The following is a 13,643-nucleotide window of genomic DNA, read 5'->3' on the forward strand; positions in this document are numbered from 1 at the left end:
GAAACTGTCTCTAAATTTGATATTGTGATGTGGCAGCCTGAGTTGTCAATTTTTTGCTCTGTCCATTAGCCATTGGGTTAGAGGAGCGCCTGGCTAAACAGGGACCACATAGGGAAATGGAATTATGGGAACTTGAGCCCTACCTCCCATCCCATCCCATACACCGTATCCTACACACACACACGGTACCGTAAATCCCACCATATTGCTTATCTGCTTATAGAGATTATAGCAATACAGACAACCAGGCTTGATTCCCCCCCTCCTCCACATACCGCACTACAGCATTAATAAGGGATTTAGCACCCATTCATAGCTGACAGGTCCCTAATAATGCTCAGGAAAGCAATGCTTTAACTAGTGATTTTGATGGGATCCCAACATCACGCTAGCAAGCTTTAGTTAGTTAACTAAGAGATGCTATTTAGCTTTTAGCATCCTCCCATAGGGATCCACTGCACAAACGGCTAACTTACAGCATCATTAGGATCATTAGTCTTTAGCCACAGTAGCCAATGATTGGACAGTCCTTGGTCCTTGATTGTGTCCATGTTGTGTCCAGGTATATGTCTGGATGGAGGTGCTGATTGAGTTGAAGTACAAGGCAGATTAATGAATCCTTGGTGAGAGTAGACATTGTGTGTGTGTGTGTGTGTGTGTGTGTGTGTGTGTGTGTGTGTGTGTGTGTGTGTGTGTGTGTGTGTGTGTGTGTGTGTGTGTGTGTGTGTGTGTGTGTGTGTGTGTGTGTGTGTGTGTGTGTGTGTTTGTTGCTAATGTAACATAAGTTTAATGTTGCTGGCGACTGGGGGGGGGGGACAAGTTGAGGAGCTTGTCCATGAGTATTCAACCAGGCTTGAAATGATTGACATGTCCCCTCTACCTATGGTCATGAAGCTAGAGGCTGTGAGAGAGGTGGCCCTAGCAGAGATTCAACATCTGCTTGCAAATGTGCCTCTCCCACAGAAGGTTCTGGGGGAGATGAATAACAAAACTGTGCAGGTGGTGAGAAAGTGGCTATGCTTCAACTCACCGCACCACACGTGACGTTATCTCCCTGAGCCAAAGAGAGGGGGGTTTGGGTGTCCCGAATGTTGTGTGGATTTACACTGCTCCCAGACTGACTCAACTGTTGAACATGCTCAACAGTGACCATGTGACAGTTAAGGAATTAGCCAGAGTCTCCCTCCTCCTGGAGCTACGGAGGAGGAAGGCCCCACTGGCCACGGACACTGAGGACAACTTCCTGGGCCAGGAAGGCTAATGGAAAATTGTGGTGTGCTGCGGGCTTTGGAGTCTGGTCAGAATGGCCGGACCTCAACGGCCTGTGCAACTGCACTGAAGTGGAGCTCAAATGGACACGGACTGATATGCAAACTGAGCCAGTGACTGCCTCTGATGCAGTAGTGGCAGACCCCTATGTTGTTGTGGAGGCTTCTGTCATCCATGTTGGAACATCTCATCCTTCATGGAGGACAACACTCCTTGGTATCAGACGGATGCAGCTGAAAACTGAGTCTGCAGGGGAAACTCATTGCTCTGGACTGTGCTGACCACTCTGTCTCCCATTCCATGTACCAGAATTCTGCCGTTGGTGAGGTTCCACCAACAAAATATAACCTAGCACTCTGGTAGCCTGCAAACCATGACCCATTTTGTATTCTACATGGGTCAAATGTAATGGAGTCTGTTGCCCATGTTGTGAATGGTTGCTGTTCATACAAGGATGTGTACATTGCTAGACATGACCGCCTTGTTAAAGTGACAGCCAGCGAGGTGAGACGGGTCGTCTCACCAACAGCACACATCCATAAACATTGTTGTGTAAGAGGAAGCTGGTTTGATGTTGATGATGTGTTTTCCTATGTGCCAAATACACCAGATGTTGTTGTTTTGGGGGCAGGCCAGGGGGAGGTGATCATTTTGGAAGTGGGCTGCTCATTTGACGGCTACATGGAGCAGGCCTTTGCCGACAAGCTTCTTAAATACCAGCCCCTCGTGGCACGATTGGACAGCTTGGGGTGGAGGTGCAGGCTGGTAGTGCTGATATTTGGCAGTCTCGGCCACGTACACAGGCTTGCAGTGCCTGGCCTCCAGATTGCGGGCCTGACAAAAACTAGGGCAAAGCAGTTGTGTAGGTACTGCTCTGTTTCAGCTGTCATGGGCAGCCTAACTGTTTGGAGAAGGAGCTGCTTTATGTACCCTTGAGTGACATGCATACAGGGACCTTTGAATTGTTTGGATCGGTTTTTAATGTAAATTTGGTGTGTGTGTGTGTGTGAAGGGCCGTTTAAATTGGCTGGTCCACAGCCTAGACGAGGAATGGAGGAGGGACAGGGACCCATGCCAGGAGTTGATTAGGGTGCTCCTCTCTCTCTCTCTCTCTCTCTCTCTCTCTCTCTCTCTCTCTTGTCCATAGGGAATTCCAGCACTGACGTCAGAAACTGCTGCAGTGTTCAGTGTTTGCTGCTAGTTCCTGACTGCTGTAACTGTGCAGTATGCAGATCTAGCTGACTGACGCCCTGAGGCAGCACTGTAACTGTGCAGTATGCAGATCTAGCTGACTGACGTCCTGAGGCAGCACTGTAACTGTGCAGTATGCAGATCTAGTTGACTGACGTCCTGAGGCAGCACTGTAACTGTGCAGTATGCAGATCTAGCTGACTGACGTCCTGAGGCAGCACTGTAACTGTGCAGTATGCAGATCTAGCTGACTGACGTCCTGAGGCAGCACTGTAACTGTGCAGTATGCAGATCTAGTTGACTGACGTCCTGAGGCAGCACTGTAACTGTGCAGTATGCAGAGAAAAAGGACCAGTACATAAGGTTATATGGCCAAGACTAGGCTGACTCTCTTTTTCTTGTTGATGAACTCTAAAGTATACAGTCCTGATATTCTTACAAATGAAATAGTTATATTAGCCTAAGTTACTGGCTACTTCCATATGTAATCTACCCAACCTCTGTCTCCGTCTGAAATGGTCAGAGCTGGCTGTATCTGTAGCAGAAGTGTTGGTACTGTTACACTCATTAAGGAGATGACTGTGTGTGTGTGTGTGTGTGTGTGTGTGTGTGTGTGTGTGTGTGTGTGTGTGTGTGTGTGTGTGTGTGTGTGTGTGTGTGCGTGTGCGTGTGTGTGGGTGTGTGTGTGTGTGTGTTGGCTGGCTAAATATGTGCTGGGGAATTAAAAACATGTCTACAGAGAGAACTAGAGCTCAGATGATAGCACAGCAGCTGCCATGTGGGATCTGCTGCTCTGAGGAGGCGGTGTTGCATTTCTCAGCCTCTCTATACCTCTGTGCTGTGTGAGTGTGTGCATGTACTGTAGGCTAGCTAGAGTTATGTCTATTTTCTTAACACATTTCAAGTAGTGTTTGGCCTACAGAAGGAAATATTAGCCTTGTTTTATTTTCTCTGTGAGTCTTCGTGTGTGTTGCATGATCTGTCTGTTAGAAACATTAGATGGGAAATGGCTTCTGACTGGCAGAGAGCCTCATCAGGCATTCACTGTAACAAAAGCTTAACCTCACATCACACAGCGGATGCTGCAGAGCCCGGGAGAGAGGCGTGTGTGTCGGGATAACTCAACTTCTTATTTCTCATATGCAGTCGTTTCCTTGTAGACCGAAAGTAATGATTTCTGGTCACCACACCTTGTACTTGGATTGTCAGCATTAGCGAACCAATTTCATTTTTGTGAACTTAGGTTTACAATTTTACTTAGAAAATAAAGACAACTGGCATGGACAAAATTATTGCCAACCCTGACCTAGTACTTGGTTGAACAGCCAAGATAACTGCAGACAAACTCTTCTCGTAACAATGAGCTTGTTGCACCTTTCTACTGGCAATTTGGCCCACCTTTAAGCAGCTAACTGCTCTAAATGAATCAATGTTGTTGGGGTACCCTCCACCAACTGCTGTTTTCTGATCTCGCCTTTGGTTTTGGATGTAATTCAGATCTGGCCACTCCAGAACAGTCCAGCATCTCTTCTTGAACCATTCTTGAGGGCTTTTTGATGTGTGTTTGGGATTGTTGTCCTGCTGGAAGACCAACAACCTTCAATGGAGAGCCAGTTTCTGGACACTGGGTTGAACATTGGACTTCAAAACAATATCTGCAGGCATCATGAAATCAGAAGATTATCAAAAGTGTTTTGGAGTGCAATGTACAACCCTGTCTCTGTTGAAAGTTGTGGGACTTCCAGCAGGACAACAACCCAAACACACATCAAAAGAAGCCTGGAATGATTCAAGAAGAAAGGCTGGACTGTTCTGGAGTGGTTAGCAAAGAGTCCAGATCTGAATCCCATCCATAACCGATGGCGAGAGCTGAAAACAGCAGTTGAATCGCTTAAACATTGAACAATTAGTGGGGCAAATTGCTAGTAGAAAGGTGCAGCAAACCCATTGATGGCGTTTATCTTGGCCAAAGGCTGTGCAACCAAGTACTTGCTCCGAGGTGCCAATAATTTTGTCCATGCCATGTCTTTATTTTCTAAAGAATTATTTTTAAACTTAAGTTTACAATAATGACATTTGTTCTCTAATGTTGAAAATCCAATTGCAAGGTGTGGTGACCCAAATGTTTTTTTTATTTAAACTTATTTTAGAAGAAATAGGGAACTATTTAAGAAAAGTGCAAGGGTGCCAATATATTTGGCCGCAACTGTACATCTTCTGTGCAGGGTGTGGTAATACGGGATGAAAGAACTTCATAGGCGTTTGCTTCATTCCATTGATACGCATTCTTTACTTCATGTAGCCTACTGGTTCATTGGATGAGGAGGGGGTCATGAACTCCAAGTCATATGCCTACTGTAGGGACTGGTGTGACATGTCATGGAACCATGCCTCCTGGTGGTTATTGAGGGCATAACAGTTCAAACAACCAACATTTCTTTATACGTTCAAGGCATGTAAAATGTAACATAGGCCATACTCGCTCTGTTGTCATTTCTAATTTGTGAGAGAGTGTGGTTGACATCTGCTGCTTCATGGCATTTCTCTAGTCCAGCCCCTCGTTCATCATGCAGCCTCTAAAAAGAGAGGACGAGAAATGGGTGTGTGTCCGTGTGTCTGGCCTGTCTCTGGAGGATGTAGCAGGTGTTCTCTCATCGTAGCTGTGATCGATCACACAGTCGATCAGGCAGACGGTCAGACCAGCCTCAGACCCGGCCTGGGAAATTACTTTCAGAGTGTGTGTGTGTGTGTGTGTGTGTGTGTGTGTGTGTGTGTGTGTGTGTGTGTGTGTGTGTGTGTGTGTGTGTGTGTGTGTGTGTGTGTGTGTGTGTGCGCGCACGTGCGAGAGACAGAGAGAGAGAGAGAGCGAGAGCGAGAGAGTGTTCCAATGTTCCCTGTCGAAAGAATTCACTGATTCGTAATCCGCTCATTAAACCACGCCTGTGTTTGTATGAGTGAGTCATTGCCTCACGGGAGAATTCAAATGCTGGAGTAAATCTCATTCACAGTTCTCTCCAGTCCTGCTAATGGCTCAGGATTTGAATCCAAGAATAGAGGGACCCGCAACAGCCGTATACATTTGGTAACTGTTATGCCCTCAGGTTTACATCCAGGAAGAAGTACACAAATTATCGATATGTTATCGACAAATTATACAAATGGAGAATACTGTAATACTGTTAACACTGTACTGTAATGTACTCTTCACACACACACACATTCACATGCACACACATTTACAAACTCACCCCACCCCTACACACCTTCCCCCACTAATGCACAGCTAAAGTGCTGAAGTGTGTACTGCAGTAGCCACAGCAGAAGACATGGGGAACCACACACTGCTACTCTCAGCACAGAGAGGCTGCTGAAGATGGAAAAAATAAGTCTCCACTCCAGCCACTCCTGTTATTCATCACCTAGATCAATACACTGGGCCTCGCGAGCCGAGAATAGAAACGGCCTGAGATATAGAACCGCTGCCTTAGGTGAGCAAAAAGAGCTGGGTACTGGCTAGGAGTCTGAGCAGTTGTCCCATCCATCAGCTCTAGATCTATGCTTGGCTTGTCTGCATTACCCTCATTATGAGTTGCAACTGCTCCGTCCGCAGACATACAGGGCTCTTTCTCTCTCTGCCTGTTCTCTCCTATTCGGTTCTATTCCTGTCAGGACACGGATAGAGAGAGCGAGATAGAGGAGGTGTGAGAGGGGGTGGAAGTGAGGGAATAGGTGTGAGATAGTGAAAGGGCCTGACAGTCAGGTCTCATTCTTGTCCCTTCCCCCTTCCCGTCTCTCTGACGCTCTCTCTCTCTCTCTTTACCAATCTCTCGTTTCTGTCATTGCCCGAAACCAGTCAGTGTGCTCATGTTTAGTGCCCCAGTCTAGGGACATGTAGAAGAGGATGAAAAGCAATGCTCAGTAAGACTATAATAAATATGGGATAGGTCTGTTTGTTAGAGTGAGGGTGGAGTGCTTATTGGAAGAGGTCTGGGTTAGTGAACAAGAGTGAACTGTTTTGGTATTTGGTATTTGGTATTGTTTAGTCTTTATCTGAATGATATTTGTAAGACCAACACTATTGTATTGATAGTAATAGCAATAGTGAGCTTCATTTGTAAAGCGCGCACATGACACTTAGTGCACTTCACCCTAACTGCCATGTTACTAGTGTTTACTTTCATGTTCCAGTAGGACTCTGCTTCTACACTGTTGTGGACAGGAGTAAGCAGTGGTAAAGATCCAAACTAGATGGACTCAAGTGGCTCTCACTCCCTAGCAATGAGCTGACCTGTCCTACTACCTGTCTGTCCCGCAGAGGGGGCTGGTGGTAGGAGCTATAGGAGGACAGGTTTGTCGTAATGGCTGGAATGGCATAAATTAAACGTCAAACGTGTGGTTTCCATATGTTTGATGTGTTTGGTACTGTTCCATTGAGGAGCCTGTCCTCCTATATCTCTTCCCACCAGCCTCCTCTGTCGTCCCGCTACCTGTCTGACCCGCTGCAGGCGCTTATGTGTAGACAGAGAGGGTAATCTCAGGCAATGGAAGTGCCTTGTCCACACCTTCACTTAAGCACAGTTTTGTTTGTTTCCTTGAGTGAGTGAGTGAGTGAGTGAGTGAGTGAGTGAGTGAGTGAGTGAGTGAGTGAGTGTGTACAAACATGTCTTTTTTTTTTCTCATTTTTTTTAAAATTTGGCTTTTTTTATTATACAGATAATACAGACAGAACAAGTAGAGGGCAAAACACACAGATCCCCTACCAGATCAAACCCACCCCAACCCTCCAGGTTCCAACAGAACACACACAGATCCCCTACCAGATCAAACCCACCCCAACCCTCCAGGTTCCAACAGAACACACACGGATCCCCTACCAGATCAAACCCACCCCAACCCTCCAGGTTCCAACAGAACACACACGGATCCCCTACCAGATCAAACCCACCCCAACCCCCCATGTTCCAACAGAACACACACAGATCCCCTACCAGATCAAACCCACCCCAACCCTCCAGGTTCCAACAGAACACACACGGATCCCCTACCAGATCAAACCCACCCCAACCCCCCATGCTCCATCAGAACACACACGGATCCCCTACCAGATCAAACCCACCCCAACCCTCCATGTTCCAACAGAACACACACAGATCCCCTACCAGATCAAACCCACCCCAACCCTCCAGGTTCCAACAGAACACACACGGGTCCCCTACCAGATCAAACCCACCCCAACCCTCCAGGTTCCAACAGAACACACACGGATCCCCTACCAGATCAAACCCACCCCAACCCTCCAGGTTCCAACAGAACACACACGGATCCCCTACCAGATCAAACCCACCCCAACCCCCCATGTTCCAACAGAACACACACGGATCCCCTACCAGATCAAACCCACCCCAACCCCCCATGTTCCATCAGGACACACACGGATCCCCTACCAGATCAAACCCACCCCAACCCTCCATGTTCCATCAGGACACACACGGATCCCCTACCAGATCAAACCCACCCCAACCCTCCATGCTCCAACAGAACACACACGGATCCCCTACCAGATCAAACCCACCCCAACCCCCCATGCTCCATCAGGACACACACGGGTCCCCTAGCAAATCCGCATCTTTTTGCCATGGCACCGACAAGCATAGATGAGACCAGGCAGAAACATCCCACAATAGAGACAGCCAAATGACTCAGCAGTTCTCCAAGGCCTCCTGCAATGCTTTTTAGAAGGGAAGATGAAGAAACAGAACACGGAGAAGTAGTAATGATTTATGACCCACAGTAAACACTGTTTCAAAGCATAATGGAAAGAAACCCATGAGAAACCCATGTGTTCCTACTTATGTGACTCACAGATGATGGTGATGCAGCGTTTTCCCCGTATTTTCTGGAGAATTCGGTTATGACCCTGAGTGAGTTCTTGCGTTGGTTCACCTTAGTGATGATCTAAAGCAGAATCATTCTCCATTATCCAAAAGTAACTGACAAAATGACAACGTAGCTAAATAAAAGTTACAGAAAACCAATGTTTGTTGTACAGTATTGAGCAATATTCTGTGACGTTGAGTGATGAGGGAGTGGGTGACATAAATTGTCCGATTTCTATTCGCTACACACCATAAGTGTCCCAAAAAGAGCTGGGCCTTGTTTGGTTTATAAGGCAGCCAAGTAGTTGTTACCCAGAAGAACATTCTGTTCTCTCTCTCTCTCTCTCTCTCTCTCTCTCTCTCTCTCTCTCTCTCTCTCTCTCTCTCTCTCTCTCTCTCTCTCTCTCTCTCTCTCTCTCTCTCTCTCTCTCTCTCTCTCTCTCTCTCTCTCTCTCTCTCTCTCTCTCTCTCTCTCTCAGCACTCTGAGAACAGTAAAGTAAACATTCCTTTTACATGGTTAGCCCAAGGCATCATCGGGGAAATGAGTCATCCGCATGAAAATGCACTCTGTGATGTAATAACGTTGATTCAGCGGTATGTGCATACATTTCCCATTCCCACGGTAACTTGTTAGATAATGCATCCCCTAATTCCCCACTCCACCCTAATCGCCTTTCTCTTCTTCTTCATTGCAGAGCTGAAAAAACTGAAGTATTAAGTGAAGACCTGCTACAGGTAAGAGTCAAAAGGAAGTTTTGTTAGTGTGTATTTGTGTGTGTGTGTGCGTGTGTGTGCGTGCATGTGTCTGTGCTTATAATGGCTTAATATAGGCCTACAGAATATGCCTGTTTGTTATGTGTCTGTGAACTGCAAGTATATATACAGTGCTTTCGGAAAGTCTTCAGACCCCTTGACTTTTTCCACATGTTGTTACATTGCAGCCTTATTCTAAAATCGGGTAAATAAATTTTTTACTCATCAATCTACACACAATACCCCACAATGACAAAGCAAAAACAGGTTTTTAGAAAGTTTTGCAAATGTATTAAAAAACTGAAATATTACATTTACATAAGTATTCAGATCCTTTACTCAGTACTATGTTGAAGCACCTTTGGCAGTGATTACAACCTTGAGTCTTCTTGGGTATGACACTACAAGCTTGGCACACCTGTATTTGGGGAGTTTCTCCAATTCTTCTCTGCAGATCCTCTCAAGCTCTGTCAGGTTGGATGGGGAGCGTCACTGCACAGCTATTTTCAGGTCTCTCCAGAGATGTTCAATCGGGTTCAAGTCCGGGCTCTGGCTGGGCCACTCAAGGACATTCAGAAACTTGTCCCGAAGCCACTCCTGCGTTGTCTTGGCTGTGTGCTTAGGGTCGTTGTCCTGTTGGAAGGTGAACCTTCGCCCCCAGTCTGAGGTTCTGAGCGCTCTGGAGCAGGTTTTCATCAAGGATCTCTCTGTACTTTACTCCTTTTATCTTTCCCTCGATCCTGACTAGTCTCCCAGTTCCTGCCGCTGAAAAACATCCCCACAGCATGATGCTACCACCACCATGCTTCACCGTAGAGATGGTGCCAGGTTTTACTCCAGACGTGACGCTTGGCATTCAGGCCAAAGAGTTCAATCTTGGTTTCATCAGACCAGATAATCTTGTTTCTTATGGTCTGAGAGTCCTTTAGGCGCCTTTTGGCAAACTCCAAGCGGGCTGTCATGTGCCTTTTACTGAGGAGTGTCTTCTGTCTGGCCGCTCTACCATAAAGGCCTGATTGGTGGAGTGCTGCAGAAATGGTTGTCCTTCTGGAATATTCTCCCATCTCCACAGAGGAATACTGGAGCTCTGTCAGTGTGACCATCGTGTTCTTGGTCACCTCCCTGACCAAGGCCCTTCTACCCCAATTACTCAGTTTGGCCGGGTGGCCAGTTCTAGGAAGTCTTGGTGGTTCCAAACTTCTTCCATTTAAGAATGATGGAGGCCACTGTGTTCTTTGGGGACCTTCAATGCTGCAGAAATGTTTTGGTACCCTTCTCCAGATCTGTGCCTCGACACAATCCTGTCTCGGAGCTCTAAGATTTTTTTTGCTCTGACATGCACTGTCAGCTATGGGACCTTATATAGACAGCTGTGTGGCTTTCCAAATCATGTCCAATCATTTTAATTTACCACAGGTGGACCCCAATCAAGTTGTAGAAACATATCAAGGGTGATCAATGGAAACAGGATGCACCTGAGCTCAATTTCGAGTCTCATAGCAAATTGTCTCAATACTTATGTAAATATGTTTTTTTCTTAAATATTTAAAAACATGTTTTCACTTTATCGTTATGGGGTATTGTGTGTAGATTGATGAGGAAACAAATTAATTTAATCCATTTTAGAATAAGGCTGTAATGTAACAAAATGTGGGAAAAGGGAAGGTGTCCGAATGCTTTCAGGATGCACTGTACATACCTCTTTTCTGAATGTGAAACTCTAACCCTAAAACAGAGTATGTTTTGTGTGAAATGGGTGTCGAATTACCGAAGGCAAAGTTAATCAGCTCCAAAATGGAACCTCTTTAATTAGAGACAAAGGCTGAACCTCCCCTCTGATTTACTGAGAGAGCCAGACTACAGGCTACAGATGTAGGGTCTTAATTTGATCACCCTGTTGCAGGATTTTACATTTTAAATGTGTAGTGTATTTAAGGTTTAAAAAGTTTGTGATTTCCACTTTGAAATTTCAGACTTGATGTTAGCCTACGAAAAATATATAAACTCTTTAATTAATTATCATCCACATCATCCAGTACATTAATTATCATCCACATTATAATTCACGTTTCCTGTTGCTGCAGGATTATTCTCTTGCTGTAGCAAACTGTCTCAAATTAAGATCCTATATCTGTGTAATACCTTTAGATTAATGAAATCGTCAATGGAGACGACATCGGTTCCACTGGATTGGTTTCTGATGAGTGTAGGGAACACTTAACTATTAAAGAGAAAATGTACAGGATGCACTTATTGCATTCAGATTATCTGTGTGTGTGTGTGTGTGTGTGTGTGTGTGTGTGTGTGTGTGTGTGTGTGTGTGTGTGTGTGTGTGTGTGTGTGTGTGTGTGTGTGTGTGTGTGTGTGTGTGTGTGTGTGTGTGTGTGTGTGTGTGTTTGAGTGTCCGTGTGTATGAAGAGAGATACCCAAATCAGTGAGCCCTGTCCTTCGGTCTGTCCATCAGGTGGAGAAGCGGCTGGAGCTGGTCAAACAGGTGTCCCACAGCACCCACAAGAAGCTGACTGCCTGTCTGCAGGGCCAACAGGGGGTGGATGTGGAGAAAAGGTCTGTCAGATCGCCCTCGGTGAGTCTGCCTGTATTTTCCCTGTTCCTTCTTGTAATGCTGACATTGAGATGATACATTTCCAGGGGAGTGTTACATGTTCTCCTGTTCTATTTCCTGTGTAGAAAAAGCTGCCCCTTACAACGCTAGCGCAATGCCTGGTGGAGGGAGCTGCAGTGTTGGGCGACGACTCACTATTGGGGTGAGGACACGCATGCACACTCACACACAAACAGTAATTCACGCACACACACAGTAATCTCCTTAATTACCGATTGATCATCTGCCACATCTGTCACAGGATGTATTAAAGAGGGATGATCCATGATCAACAGCAGAGTAAACGATCAGCCATCAGCTCATTTCAATAGCATATGACACTTTTTTATGCATTATTGGGATAGCACATACGGTAATGATTTGAAGTGACACAAGGGCTTGTTCTGGTTTGAGTTCTGATTGGCTATGCGCTGCTTTCTCTGGCCTCTCATTGGCCGGTTGCAGGAAGATGCTAAAACTGTGTGGCGAGACACAGGAGAAGATGGCTCAAGAGCTCATCCTGTTTGAGTTCACCATTGACAGAGACGTGGTGGAACCCCTGTACGAACTAGCCGAGGTACAGTAGACCAGAGCAATCATGATCTTTACCACGGTCAGAGAGAGTACACCACCTCAAATTTACCACACCTGCAAAGCTATTGCACAAGCTGGAGAACAGAATTATTGTAATTGATAAAATGATGATCAGTTTAACAGGCAAGTAAAGCGCCTCTGACATTGCAGTGTCTGTCTCCGTTCAATCTCTCACACTACAGAACAAACCAGAGTAAAGAGTATTTGTTTTATTGTGATGTGATTTCCCTCAGGTGGAAATCCCCAACATCCAGAAACAAAGGAAACAATTAGCAAAACTGGTTCTGGACATGGATTCGGCACGCACAAGGTAAGAGCTGCTCACTGACACTGCCTGAGTCTGTCTGTGTGCGTTTCAAGGTGTCTCTGTGTGTGTGAAAATGGTGCGTGATTTTGCTGTGTGTCCAGACAGGAAGAAACTTAACCCCCTGTGAAGGGATCTCGTTACAGCGTTTCACGTGAATGTCATTGTTGGATTGCCCGTACTGTACAGTGAGGATCTAGGCATGGCTACATTCTCCACCCCTACCATGAACAAGTGGGGAGGATAGAGAGTGAGAGAGAGGAAGGCAGACAGACACAGACAGACAGACAGACAGACAGACAGACAGACAGACAGACAGACAGACAGACAGACAGACAGACAGACAGACAGACAGACAGGTGGACGAATGGACAGACACAGAAGTCAACAAGTTTTGGGACGCAGCGGGTGTCTATATGTATGCATAGGATGTGTAACCCCCCCGGTTCTCCCTCCATCCATCAGGTTCCACCAGTCCTCCAAATCGGGTATGTCCAGCAACGTGCAGCCAGGGGCCAAGGGCGAGCACCTCAGGGAAGAGATGGAAGAGGCAGCCAATCGAATGGAGATCTGTCGAGTCAGTCTACATCTCCTTTTTTCTCGCTCACGTCCTCTTTCTCACTTGCCTCAAGATGTTTTCTCTGAAATCTCTCTTTGTTTTCTGAAGTTAAACTTTTGTATTTTTCCAGGATCAATTATCAGCAGACATGTACAATTTTGTGGCCAAAGAAATCGACTATGCAAGCTACTTTCAGGCAGTAAGTACTCTAATCTCTAATCACGCTCACTACTGTATGTCTTCATTGAGGTACAGCTTGAACATACACTAATCTCTCTCCCTCTCTTTTTCTTTCTCTCACTCTCCCTCTCCCTCCCTCTCCATCTCTCTCTCTCTCCCTCTCTCTCTCTCGCTCTCCCTCTCCATCTCTCTCTGTCTCTAGTTGATAGAGGTGCAGGCACAGTACCACAGGAAGTCGTTAGAGCTCCTCCAGAATATTCTGCCTCAGATTAAAGCCCACCAGGGTGAGTCTGTCTGCCCAGCGCCCAGCGCCC

General features: G+C 46.1%; 1 protein-coding gene across 9 annotated transcripts in view; it reads left to right on the plus strand.

Annotated features, from left to right (window-relative positions):
* The window catches only part of LOC129848213 (rho GTPase-activating protein 44-like), a 77,059-nt gene that overhangs the window by 44,427 nt on the left and 18,989 nt on the right, over window positions 1-13,643 (plus strand). For all 9 annotated transcript variants that reach the window (XR_008758503.1, XM_055915655.1, XM_055915679.1 and 6 more), the window contains exons 2-9: window positions 9,033-9,072; window positions 11,555-11,674; window positions 11,779-11,855; window positions 12,158-12,269; window positions 12,520-12,596; window positions 13,056-13,167; window positions 13,280-13,348; window positions 13,532-13,613. Coding sequence is in view for 8 of the 9 variants with exons in the window: in XM_055915655.1 (XP_055771630.1) it covers window positions 9,033-9,072; window positions 11,555-11,674; window positions 11,779-11,855; window positions 12,158-12,269; window positions 12,520-12,596; window positions 13,056-13,167; window positions 13,280-13,348; window positions 13,532-13,613 (689 nt within the window). In the remaining variant the exon portion in view is untranslated. The remainder of the gene's footprint in view (window positions 1-9,032; window positions 9,073-11,554; window positions 11,675-11,778; window positions 11,856-12,157; window positions 12,270-12,519; window positions 12,597-13,055; window positions 13,168-13,279; window positions 13,349-13,531; window positions 13,614-13,643) is intronic.

Source organism: Salvelinus fontinalis, chromosome 1 (assembly GCF_029448725.1).
Source record: "Salvelinus fontinalis isolate EN_2023a chromosome 1, ASM2944872v1, whole genome shotgun sequence".
Taxonomy (NCBI): domain Eukaryota; kingdom Metazoa; phylum Chordata; class Actinopteri; order Salmoniformes; family Salmonidae; genus Salvelinus; species Salvelinus fontinalis.